This window comes from Eleginops maclovinus, chromosome 6, assembly GCF_036324505.1.
Source record: "Eleginops maclovinus isolate JMC-PN-2008 ecotype Puerto Natales chromosome 6, JC_Emac_rtc_rv5, whole genome shotgun sequence".
NCBI classification, from domain to species: domain Eukaryota; kingdom Metazoa; phylum Chordata; class Actinopteri; order Perciformes; family Eleginopidae; genus Eleginops; species Eleginops maclovinus.
Genome location: NC_086354.1, coordinates 9,118,637 through 9,132,634, shown reverse-complemented (window position 1 = coordinate 9,132,634; position 13,998 = coordinate 9,118,637). Strand labels below are relative to the sequence as shown.

Sequence of the window (13,998 nt, the reverse complement as noted above, 5' to 3'; positions counted from 1 at the left end):
AATGTGCGAAAAAGACATACAAAGTGATCCATTTAATTTCAATCAGCATTTCTCCTGGTATGTGTACATTCAGATTAGTACTATCAGGCATATTCACAAGTATTTTGAGACATTACTTTAGTCATTGCAATCCCTTATTGTTTCAATATCTAGATACACTGTGTTAATGTGTTATCGATGTAGCATTTTATAAACAACAAACAAACAATAGGAAAAAAACTAACAAACAAATGAATACATTTTATTAAAAAGGAAGCATTTTACTTTGAATGCGCGGCTAATTTTCCGGTATGGTCACATGGTATTTCAAGATGGCTGCGCCCAGCAGCGGGATGTAGAGGCAGACAGTGTTGTGAAAGCAGGTTTCATTGACAATCGAGTAGCTGCAGGTCGCAGCTGACATCTCCACAGAGAGACAGAGGACCGTCTGAGTAACCTATCACCCCCACTGACCCGCCGACATGAGCAAAAATGATTTAATCCTGTAAGTACTTTTGTTGTTAGCCTAAATACACCGGACTACATTAGATTAAATGCTAGTATTTGGCTTCTACTTGAGGGATTATGAAACGTTCCTGTATCACTCTTATACAAACATCTACATAACATGAATTGAATATAGCGTCATGTTTATCGTTGTATAATCTTGTTTTTGTAATTATATTAACGTTAACCCAGGAAACAACATATATAATGAATATTGATACTACATCAATGGTATAATGAAATGTGTTATGAAGCCCTTGAGAGCAACCATCTCTCGTTTTCAAAGGGGTCCGGACATATAGTACAAGAAGCAAGACATTAAGAAAAGCAAAATGACAAACTACAATCTCAACACAGAAATTATAGATACTATACTATATGGCCCCAGAGAGGCCATGAACAAATAAAATACAAACATCATATTTTGTACGTGTAAAAGCATCTTTAGCATCTACAGTTAACTTCAATACAAGCATTTTAAACACTTGAAAGGAAGTTAAGCATGTTATGTTCGGTGGTCAATTATTCTGATCTGAAGGTGCTTTGAACAGAAATGATCTTTTCCCAACTGCTTTAGATACTGACGGAGTGGAATACAAGTTACATCCTTCTTTAGTTTTAGTTAGCCCAGTTAAATGCCAGTTACCTTTTCATTTGTTACAGTAAAAGTTAAAATTGTGTTTAGTTTGGAGGCTTCAACGTTTAAATTAAGTCACTGCAAAACTATTCTCAATAATCCATAGAAAAGTCAGATTCAAGTCAAAGTTAAATATCAGCTTGCATTACCGATGCATGCAAAGCAGCTTTTCATTCAACCGTTTTCCTACTGTTTAAAGATGATAAGAGGGCGGAGAAGTGGTATCTCCCATATCTCTCATTTCTTTCATTGACAGCTCTTCTGTCTATATGATCGCTGGGGAAAGGGAGGGGTTTGCCTGTATGTTAGATAACTGAAGCTTGCTACTGTATTGTAACCCCTGGGCTATAGTGATTAAGACACTTCCAGCCAAACCCCATTCTCAAAAAGGGCAATTACTTTTTGAATTTTGAACGTTTATAATACCATTTTAAATAAAAACATATTGAAAGTGGTGTGAATAATGATACAAATGGGAGTAAATTTAAAACATTGAATGTGATTCATTGTCAACAAAAAGGAGAGTTACACCCCTGAAACTGAGATAAAATGAACGTTATTTAGCTCTGCATTTGTTCCAGTACCCAACGGGTAAAGTGGCTCTGGTGTAGTTCAGCTTAATTACATTTCCAACTTTTGCTGTTGTGCTGGATTGGTCTCAGACTTTAAACAATTAAAAGAGATATGATAGAATATGATGATTTGTTTAACTCCCTCACAACAAAACCCAGTGTGCAAATGGTAATACAAGAGTTAAACAGAGGGTTTTTGTTTTGGTGTTTTACTGTGGTATCGGATTGGTATTGAAATAGGTGGAAGATCTCTGGTATTGATATCGACTACTACATTTTTGTGTGTGAGATTCCTATTGGGACCTTTTTTATTTGATAATCTTTTGGTTTATTCCATTTTTTTTCATAATGCAATGAGGATAGTAAGGTATTGAGGTTACATCCTGAATGGTTTACTTTTTGTTGTTTTCAGGGTAGCAATGTGGATATTCTGCTGTCTGGCGCTGATTTGCACATGTCTCTTCAAAGCAGCATTGCTTTGACTGATGATGCTAAACCGTGGGTATGTTTGTTTTTCTTTCAGCCCCAAGGACTTTCCCCAGCTCCAGAACGATACATTCCTGCGAGCCGCACGAGGAGAAGAAACTGAACATGTCCCTGTGTGGTGTATGCGACAGGCTGGACGATACTTACCAGGTACTGTGATCAAATTATCTCTCCTACCAAAAGTCATGGACTTTTCTTACTTTGTTTTGCTTTTTGAATTATGAACACATTAAGCTAATATTTTTGTTGAATCTAATTTGCAGAGTTTCGTGAGTTCAGAGCAGGGAAGGACTTCTTTGATACATGTCGGTCGCCAGAGGCCTGCTGTGAGCTCACTCTGCAGGTACAGCAGTGCTTTTCAAACTTACTATGAAAAGAGAAATGTCAATTATATGAAAAAAACATAAGCTTATGTACAATATTATTATTATTATTATTATTATTATTATTATTATTTTTAAGTATGTGTTCTAACTTAACCTTGAAGACAGCAGCGTTATCTGTGGCTGCAGGATTATTCATAATGATTTTTCATTGACATTCACATTTGAATAAACAAAGAAATGCTTACTTTCTCCTGTTGTGCTACATTTCTGCTCATGAACACATTAGGGATGCACGATATTGGGGACAAACTGACATCTGGGCAATATATTGCAATATGAAAAATGGCACCCTAGATTATGTGGCCTGTTTGTTAAAAATCAGTGCATCTATCTGTCTTAACTTTTAGAGAAAACAAAGTGGATAAATGTATACTTGTGTGCTCTTGTAAAAAGGTTTGTGCTCTAGTAAACAAATTAAATCATAAAAACATTGGTCGTATTGAAAGGTTTGTTGATGACACAAAAAATAAGTCAAACCATCAACTACCCTCCAACTTGGACCTTTCCAAGCTATCTGTTGAGATAGTGTGCTAAGCAGCAATGACTGGCAGATGAGCTTAATGAGCATTTGTAGACATGCAACATGCATGAACTGCTATGTTGTTGGCAAATGGGTTGTCGCCTATTTGGAGAATTAAACGCTGGACTTTTTAAATCCCAATAATTGTACCATAATTACTGAAATAGCACCTGGAGAGACATGGCTTTTCACACACCTTGTTACATTAACACATGTGCAAAAATGGGGTCCATCGCTCTTATTGAACCTAAAACGCTCTGACAGACACTGACATCAATTTCAGTGTTTTGAAATTGGTAAAGTAGCTTATGATAGGGCATGTCAACTTTTTTTAAGCACAAGAGTTAACAACAAAATGGCTAGTAACAGGAGGGGGCACACGGTTTCTACCGAGGTGCAGGTGGTTTTCTTACAACCCTTTAAACCCCACCCACGAGCCAATTCGACCTCACAAGCCAAAGGCAGAGAGAGGGCAGCACAAAATGAAGCACTCTTACAAGTGTTGGGGATTCAATTTTGAATCCGAGATGAACCTGCTATCTCAGATGTTTTTTAACTTTTGATTACTCCTTGTGCCACTGGGAATACATGGCTTTTCATACACTTTCTTACAAATCTACAAAACATGTGCAAAAGAGGGGTATTTTTATTTTTGTTTGCAAATACTTTGAAGTATGATTTTAAAAAAAAGTGTTTATACAATACTAATAACTAAGTTGCTGAATGTCAATGCAGATATGCCGATTGACACCTTAAAAAAATAAACACCGAACAATAATATACTGAAGGTCAATTAGGGCCTAGGACTTATATTTCTTTATGGCAATCACTACAAAACAATAAAACAACCACATATTGGTATTTATTAAAAAACGGTCTTTTATTCCACTTTCAGCCTCTGAGACGTTTTCCCTTCGATGCTGCCATCATCTTCTCTGACATCCTGGTTATCCCACAGGTAAGGTTATCAGGACCAGACTCCATAATGAACATGTTGACTGCACTTCTGTTTCTGTGGTGTCAAAGTAATGGGAGTAATAACATTGAATGTTATTTGTATATTTGGTAAGGGGGTTTGCCTTTTTGAGAGTTTTATGTCTTTGCTTTTAGTCTGGGTTTTTAATCTTGTAGTCATACATTTCTTATATATTTATATATATTTTGCCTAAAACGTTACATAACAAAAGTGTGAGTTCTTTCTCTTGTGACCCCAATTTCTTGGCAATAAGTATAAAACGTTGGCTATTTCTCTACACATAACTGGCCAAAACTGCACTGACATTGGGCTTTTGCAGTGCCCAATACCAAAGAGAATTGGGCCCTTATCAAAACCCGAAAATAACACAATGTGGGACAACTGTGAGCATCTTTGAGACACTCTGAGCAATCCTCTGTAATCAAGCTCTAGGGTAAGCTTTTCTTCTTTTTGTGGCATGGCACCAGAATTTTAAAAATGACACAGGACGTAATTCCTCCTCAGTTACTCAAAAACAGTGTGACCTGCTCACCTGTGTGCCATTGGTTGGTATACAACTTGACTTTAGTTTGGATTTGGTTCAGCATAAACACTTAGATGAGAAATATATTCCTGAGTTCTACATCCATAGAAGACCTGAATGCTACATAAGATGGATAAGTATATATAGCTTTCTTGCGGTTGTATTTCTTCTTATTTTGAACTCGCTCATTCTTGTTATTTCAATCAAATTGCAGCCATTACCCAAATATTTCATTCGTTGTCCCATTCATTTTTCTCCTTCCAGGCCTTAGGTATGGATGTCCAGATGGTGGCAGGTAAAGGTCCAACATTCCCAGACCCTCTGAAGGAGCCAGAGGACTTGCAGCGCCTGCAATCTAAAGTGGACGTGGAGAAAGAACTGGGTTATGTCTTCAAAGCCATCACACTGACCAGACACAAGATAGAGGGCAAAGTGCCACTCATTGGATTCACCGGAGCTCCGGTTAGTGATCAGACAGACACATTTAAAGATGTAAACAAAAGCATGCATCGGTATTTTTGGATATAAACATGAAAATAATATGAAAAGTATTGTGATTCTTACTCTCTCTGTGTTGTGTCCCTACACAGTGGACACTGATGTCCTACATGATAGAAGGCGGAGGTTCCAACACCCACTCTAAGGCAAAGCGCTGGCTGTACCAACACCCTGAGGCCAGCCACATGCTGCTGAAGATGCTGACAGATGTGATAGTGGAGTATCTGCTGGGACAGGTGGCAGCTGGAGCTCAGGTTAGACCTCCTACCTTTTACTAAGACACATGTTTTACAATATGTGCTATGTTATACTGCCATTATGCATAACAATGTAGGATGGTGACAAAAGGATGCCAAAAAGGTTTTTAAAACAACGCTTCTATCCTCTGCCGTATGTTTTGCAGGCTCTGCAGGTGTTCGAGTCCCATGCTGGCATTTTGGGGCCTGTGGAGTTTAAGGAGTTTTCTCTGCCTTACCTTCGAGACATCGCTCGCCGTGTCAAAGAGAAACTCAAGGAGACAGGGAAGGACATTCCCATGGTAAGCTGCAAACATAAGCATACAATCATATAAATGTGTCCAAATCCACAACACACATGATGATAATGATGAACGCTATAACTGTGACAACTCTACAGGGGTTTCTCGGTCAAAATTACGGCCCGCCCGCTTTCCTGCAAAGATAATGCATCAGAGCGAAGCAGAAAATAATATTTTCTTCATGTCTTAAAGCTGCTGAGTCATATATTGGACCTCAAACAACAAATAAATCCAGAGTTACGGTTTCTCTTCTTCCTCTACAGAAAAAAGGACAGTAAAAGAAACAATCTAATTCAGAAATCACAGTTTCAGTGTGAGCCTGCTGCCTGCCACTCGTCCACAGGCAGACCCACCGGACATCCACCCCCTATTTATTCTCAGAAAAAACAAAGTTGTCTACGCCGTCTGACGGTGGATCTGACACGATTTTTTTTTTTCCGAGTAGTTTTACCGTGTTTGACCAACAGAAATATATTTTTCTGGCATCACTTTATAATATTATGGGGAAAATCAGCATTTTGGTATAAGGGCGCACGCCGAACGTAAGAGGGCGCAGCGCTGTGCCCGTTACCCGGTTTAGACAAAACTCTGCTCTATTTATGTGTTTATTTTCCTGCTGTATTTTTTTTGTTTGTTCTCTTTTCATAATAGATTTCTATATAACTTGCAATACTCTGTTCTATTCTTACCATAAGTCTGTTGCCTCAACAACACTGTTTCCCAGGAGGGATCATTAAGGATCCATCTGGTCTGTTAGAATTGAGGTGTTCTGCTCCATTACCAGAAGATGGCAGCATTTCACCAAAAATGGAGAAGAAATCGTCCTAAAAAAGTTGCTTTGATATTCTCCTCTTCTAAGATAGATAGAATCGGAGGATGAAACCCTCTTTATTTGTCACATGCATGCACACAGCAGAGCACACACAGTGAAATTAGTCCTCTGCATTTAACCCATCCTAGTACTAGGAGCAGTGGGCAGCTATCGTGCAGCGCCCGGGGAGCAATGGGGAGGGGGGATTGGAGGTGTCCGGTGCCTTGCTCAAGGGCACCACAGCAGGGCCTAGGAGGTGAACTGGGACCTCTCCAAGTAGCAGTCCACTTTCCATATTTCAAGTCTGTTCGGGGACTTGAACCGGCGACCCTACGATTCCCAGTCCAAGCCCCTACTGACTGAGCCACTGCTGGACAACTCTAACTCTGGACTAACTCTCCGTGCCTGTTTGTTTTCAGATTGTGTTTGCAAAGGATGCTCACTACGGTTTGGAGGATCTGTCTCAATCTCATTATGAGGTGGTTGGGCTGGACTGGACCATTGACCCACGATCGGCACGGTAATGCACTAACACACACGCACGCACGCACGCACACACACACACACACACACACAAACACACACACACACACACACACACACACACACACACACACACAAAAACACACACACACACACACACACACACACACACACACACACACACACACACACAGTATCTATGCATGAATCCCCAAAGTCCAAATAACTCCAGCTCCAGCCTCACAGTCCTCTGTCATGGTCAGAATGCAAAACACAAGGTTCAAGCTGAATTCATCTCAGGGATGCAGCCAGTCTCTGCAGCTCTCATAAACCAAGCTGGACTCTTTCCAGAGGAACAGGTTAACCATTAGTGACCTCTTGCCCGTCCCTGTTTTGTCACCGGGTGTAGGATTTATGTCAACAAACGTCTGCGTTTCCTGCTCCGCTCATGAAATACTTAACCTGCTGGTTAAAGGATTACCCTGTGTGTCTTGTGTTGTGTGTCTGTGTGTATTCAGGAAGCGCACAGGAGGGAAGGTCAGCCTACAGGGGAACATGGACCCTTGTGCTCTCTACGCTCCCAAGGTAACCTCCACTCCCACTTGGTGTACTCCAGCCTTTATTTGACTTTATTTTGAAATGACAAAACACAGAAACACTGTAAGTAACTGCAGTCCCTCTGAAAGGAGACACTTAGCAGAATTAAATGTAAGCAATTACAGAGTTAAACACATAAGATATACATATACAAATATTACAATTAAGTGAATAAATATATAATTAGAAAAAATACATATTTCAGGAGCAACCCAGAGAAGGTCATCCTGCTCTTCCTCCTTATTGACCACCATGTTACTCTTGCTGCAAAACACCAAACGTTGGTCCTCATGAAAATGCATTTGTTATTTTCATTTTAAATGTTCATACTTTTTTGTAATGTTTGTTTGCATGTTTGTTCCAAACCATGTTTCCAAAACTCTCCCACATCAACTAAAATGCTTATTTCAGCTTGTTAAATGTCACCATCTTATTTCACACAAAAAGATATGAACACAGTAAACAGAGTTACACACTAGGGGGCTTCCAGTCCTGCTGTGGGAGATCGGTCAAACAAATGTAGCAGAATGAGGAGAGGTATTCAATTGAAATATACAAATAGTAATATTATCGCAACTGTCAATAAAGCAAGAACGAGGGAATGATTTTACATAAAGATGGTTGCCACGTCTTTCATGTCATGCATAACTGAAGTCTGTCATGTGTATGGTTCAGCGTTAATTGCTCATTTATGGATCCAGCGTAGAATTGTATTATTGTTTTTGTGATTTTAAAAAGGGAAAAAGGCAAAGCCCTGCTGCTATTCTACACTTTTCTCAAGTTTCATCTGCTGCTATCTTCAGCAGCTGCCGACATGCTGTGAATCCTATTTATATTCAGACATTTCTACATGAAACAGTAAAGGGCTGTTATTCATCCGGACAAACTGGTTTACACACAACCCTGCAATGTATAACTTGTCACTAGAAGTTCCTCAAAGTGCTCGCTTTCAAAGAGTATCTCAGATATTATAGATGTTCTCCAGCTGTGGTTGAATCATGCCTGATTTTTAAAAAAGTCTGGCAGTTGACCTTTTAAATCCCCCCCTCCTCCTTCTCTTCATCAGGAGCACATTTCAAAAATCGTGAAGAAGATGCTGGAGGGTTTTGGCACGAGGGGCTACATCGCCAACCTGGGCCATGGACTTTACCCCGACATGGACCCGGAGAACGTGGGCGCCTTTGTGGAAGCTGTGCACCAACACTCCAAACAGATGAACAAGCAGCTGTAAAGGTGGATGTGTGTGTGTGTGTGAGGCAGTGTGTAAGCCAAACATGCTGTAGATAGTATGGGAGAAAATATACAATAATGCATTACTTAATTAAAAACAGTTTCAGCTTCACATGTGTTAAATAATCCACCCGGGAGATTTTCATGGAGGGAAAATAAAAACATGTGATCTAAAATAAACAATAAACAAGATGTGACAAGATTTTCTGTTCGTCGTATAATATCTTTATCTGACCAGGAGTGGATTAAGTTTTTCTATTTGAGATGACGGCAATCAATTTTGCAAGTGCATGTACAAATGTAAGTTGTTTGGGATTTGAATTCATATTTGATCTATTTAAAAATGTTCCGACGGCTTTATCTGCGATACGAAAGCTATTTCTTTGATCTATTTTTCATCCCCATAATGTCACTCTCACACATACAATTTGAGGCTATACCCTTTTATATACTTTTTAAAAGCTGTAAAAATCTTCAATAAAAACCTCTTTTTATTGAAGATCTTGTTGAAGAAAAGAAAAACAAAAAGGATCCAAACTGAAAAACGAAAGGATTTGGAAGAATCGTTTCAGCAAGAGATGCATTTATAACATATTTTGTGGGAAAATGTCAGCACACAGTTGATCATTCCACCATCTTAACAGTAAACAGGTGCCCTGCTGGATCTCAGCACAACTACCTTTATTTTTACTCCTGCAGATCTTTTAAGAAATGCAAGTTCTGTCAGAAAATGCCTTATGCTGGCTTTGTTTTTCATCTGAATCGTTTTAATTTTTTTTCTGAAATTGGCTTGGAAGCCCATAGAGGATGCATGTGATTGCATTTCTCCACATTATTGAAACTCATAATGTGTGTATCTGGCTATTTTTTGTTCTGTCCACTTTAATAAAGCCTGATTTAAATTTGGAGAAATGTAATGTCTTTTTGTGTAAGTTATTAGATTTTCCCCCAGGCTTTGAGAAGGATGGCTGTCTTCTCCTCTTTATGAGCTTAAACTAGGACAGAGTCTTTGAGGTTTGAATGGACTGGGTTCAACAAGGGCGATGAGTTGTCAGCTTTTGTTGAAATATAGAGCCTGGTATAGTGAATTTGAATTGGTTTAATTTTGTTTATATTTGCTTATTATGTTATGTCTTTATCTTTTAATCACTCATCCATCTATACATCTAGATGCAAAATCCCATATTCAAGTGATCTGAAGACCTGCGTGTGTTCTCTAGTGCCACATATTGGACAAACAAAGTGGTGCAATGTCCCCTCCAGCCCATTACACTCCGTGAAAGGAAACATGAATGCGAGACCAGCAGAGATTGCAGCTTCCAATTTAAAGTGATTCCCACTTGGGTAAAGTGCTAAAATACTCTATATTTCTTTCTGTTTGTTGAGATGGTTCAGCTGCACAGTTGCTACTCAAGAGCCGCATAGAGTGGGACTGATCCATGGCTGAATTGAAACAGTCTTGCCTCAAGGAGAGTGAACACAATTTTATAATCCAGTTTGAAGTCCTTAAAATGCATAGAAAAAACTAAAATGGGAGGTCACTCTGTCACCAACAACATTTAATTGGAAGTTTGTGAGTTGCATTGTTGGTAATGTAGGCGCCAGGTTTCCATCAAAGAAAAATTCACTGGAAAAGAAAAAAATATGTGTTTTTCTTCTGTATCCATTTCTATTCATTTTGTCCATTGTACGTCTGCCTTTGGAGGACTCTCGTAGCCTTGAAAAGATCTATCTGCCCCTTTGATTATATATATTACTTTTTTATCGAAAAGGGGCGACAACCTTAGTCAAAGTCTGTTGGGTATTGTTGATCGTAATGCTATTTCTATGAATAAGCTCTACAAGGATTCTCATTCAGTCACTAAAGTGTGAATACATGAAATATATATATTTCAACTATTTTTATCTGTTTTTTAACTTCATCATCTCACTGTCAAACTCTGTGAACATTTTTTAAAGCACTTATAAATCTTCAAACGTCACTTCAGGACAGGCAGGAGTTAAAGTCGACCATCATTTGGACTCATTTTACCAAACCATTACCATTGCCACCACCAATGAGACGCTGGATAAAAGCTGGGCCGGCAGAAACATCCAATCACAAACGTGTGTTGTCTCAATGTGAATCTAACAATTTAGTCAATTTAGGGTAAACACAAAGCTGCAATTTATTATACAGAATTTGGCTTTCATTATTGCTGTAATCATGACGGAAGCTTTTTACACGAGGAACGGAAAGAGTAATCAGTTAATCCTAAATTGTGTTTTTCTCTGAGCAGCTAAGAACATCAGATAAGCAGATTCCGGTAAATCCGGTTGTTGTTGCGGATGTTGTTTTGAAGGATTCTAGTAAAACTCATAACATCATGTGACCAGACGGGGGTTTCAGGGGATCCCTCCTCTCCAATGATAGTGAGGAGATCATGTTGTTGTCACTGCAGGGTTGAATAAATGTTAACAGTCAAGGCGGAATACATTTGTGTTTATTTGTTGTATCATCATTATTTATTATTTGATCAAACCTTTTTAATGATTGAAGTTTTCCTTAGATTGAAATATTTCCTTTTGATTTTCAAACTGCATTACATTCATTATTAACCAAAAATACATACAAAAAAGAAATATATTTCATTCTAAATCATTGGGATGTAGTTCTCTGGCTATACCAATCACCTTGATTTTGATGTCTGATGTCTTTTCCTTGATAAGTTAAAGATTGACTTCATTAACTGTTCAACATATTAATAGCCTTATGAAATGATAGACCTTTTTGGGAGCTTACATCTTATTTTAGAAGCCCTTATTTGACAACGGTGTTCTTCCAAGGTGTTTTGATCCCTACTTTTTGCATTATTTATCCTCCATACTTTTACTTTTGTCAACAAATCCCATAAAACACCAACCACCCCAATGTCTCTAAATACTGTCAGACTTCACTTTTAAAGGGATGCCCTTTGTCTAACCCTCAGCCCTGCAGGTTTTTTTCCCTCCCGATGAGAGAGGGGTCCCTCCATGGTATATCTCAAACCTAATGACAGTACCCCATATGTATTGGGTTGTTGGAGCATTCCAAGTTTTTAATAGTTTTTGGTCAACAATGGAGCTTCCTTTATTGGCAGAGGTGTCCAAACTTTGTTCTCTGGGGGCCACATACAGAAAAACATACAAAAGCCTGGGCCCCTTACTAGAGGTGAGGTATATTGCCTCATAACTTAAGTTATAGGTTAGCAAAATCAATCAAATGTGGTAAATTATGTTTGATAAAATAAATAGCCTACATCACAGCTCTCCATAGGGTTTCATTTATTTTGTTGGCAGCTCATTCCTTAAAACAGAAGCTTCGGATTGCTTATCATAAGGGAAATATGAAGGGTATATTTCAAGCTTGTTAAGCAAATAAGCTGAGGGACGATTCAAAATAGACCACGGGCCGTAGTTTGGACACCCGTCTATGGTAAAAGGGAAGTAACAAAATACAAAATAACTGGGCAAAAATAAGAAAGACAAAACTGATTTGTGAAATAAAAAGTGCTCACTAGCCAATTCACAAAAACAAACCAAAGACAAAGTAACAACTTTCTTATGAAAGTAAGTGACAAAAGTATACAACGTAAAAAGACACAATGGAGTAAATCTCCAAACCCTAGCCACAACTAGTTAACAGGTCTCACACAGAGACAACACACTGCACGGGTCACACATGCAGCTCAGAGGGGAAGGGAAGAGGGAGGCTGCGGCCTTCCTCAGGCCTTTTGAACAGGTCTTGATTGGGAATTGGAATCACCTGAGAGAGCTGCAGAGAGCGAGGGGGTGGGGGTGGGGGGGAGAGACAGACACACAGACACCCACTGTGGCATGTAACAGTACAGAGAAATAAGGCTTTTACACACGACCCTACACAGTAATAATGTACAAGGCTAGCTGAGATATCCCACAGCAGCTGAACAGTGTTTATCTTTATTGATTTGCCTGCAGAACGTTTCAACCAAAGGGAAGAAATTAAATGTTGAATTCAGGCCTCAAAATAATGAAGACTGAGGAGAAACAGGTGGGCCTGGATATTATTAATAAAAACAAAATACACAAAGCAGCTGAATTAATGTTGATGATGGGAGAAGCAGTTCTTCCTCATATGAAAGCGGCTTTCATTCATCTCTGTCCTTTGTGTTGTTGTAGTGCCATAAACACGGACGCACAAAGCGCTCACGCAGATACACACACACACACACACACACACACACACACACACACACACACACACACACACACACACACACACACACACACACACACACACACACACACACACACACACACACACACACACACACACACACACACACACACACACACACAGGCTTTTGTTTTGGCCCCCCTATTGCGTAAGTAGCGGAGACAAATGAACAAAAATCACCTCTGATTGTCGACAGGTAAGACTGAAGAGGCTGGGGCTATGTGTCAGTTGGCCATCTGGGAAGTGTGTGTGTGTGTGTGTGTGTGTGTGTGTGTGTGTGTGTGTGTGTGTGTGTGTGTGTGTGTGTGTGTGTGTGTGTGTGTGTGTGTGAAGACAGAGCGGTTGTAACAATGAATCTATTCTCTTTAGAAATGGAGATCAATTTCCACATCGATGCCTTAAAAGGATTTGGCAGGAGAATGATATTTAAGTGTGTGTGTTTCTGTTGTGTGTTTTCAACTTGAGTCAATTCATTGTGTGTACTCGTGTGTACATGTGCCTGTTTGTGTGTCTGGGCTTTTATGTGCTTATTTTGTGCGCAGAGATTGAGCAGGTGGATGTGTGTGTGTGTGTGTGTGTGTGTGTGTGTGTGTTTCTGTGACTGTCTGCATCTTTGTTTGAGGGCGGTCCAACCTCCATCTCTCAGCAAATCAGCAAGCCTGAAAATCCAATCCGCCTGGAGAGACAGCAGGCTGTACATCATCTGCCATGGATGGACACTATCAGCGCTTTATCAGTGAATGCCCCCCCCCCCACACACACACACACACACACACACACACACACACACACACACACACACACACACACACACATCTTTAGATGACCACATGCATGAATGAACACACACAGGCCGCTGTGACAGAGACTGATAGGCGTTATTACCATGGTGGTTATTGAGGGGAGAACTGAAAGCTAGCTCCAGTCTGAAGACCTTGAGATGCTCACACCGATGCAGATGCTGACAGCTGTGATTGTCCCTGTTTGCTGATGATAGCCTCCATTCCCACTATGTTCAGTG

At 39.6% G+C, this 13,998-nt stretch overlaps 1 protein-coding gene across 1 annotated transcript; it reads left to right on the top strand.

Moving 5' to 3' along the window:
* The first annotated feature begins 299 nt into the window (after nt 1-299).
* urod (uroporphyrinogen decarboxylase) lies at nt 300-9,655 on the top strand. The gene is made up of 10 exons (XM_063886798.1): nt 300-484; nt 2,219-2,331; nt 2,445-2,524; nt 3,983-4,045; nt 4,851-5,048; nt 5,177-5,338; nt 5,488-5,622; nt 6,853-6,953; nt 7,435-7,501; nt 8,580-9,655. The coding sequence occupies exons 1-10, from the start codon at nt 462-464 to the stop codon at nt 8,742-8,744; spliced, it is 1,107 nt and encodes a 368-aa protein (XP_063742868.1). The 5' UTR covers nt 300-461; the 3' UTR covers nt 8,745-9,655.
* Nucleotides 9,656-13,998: the final 4,343 nt, after the last annotated feature.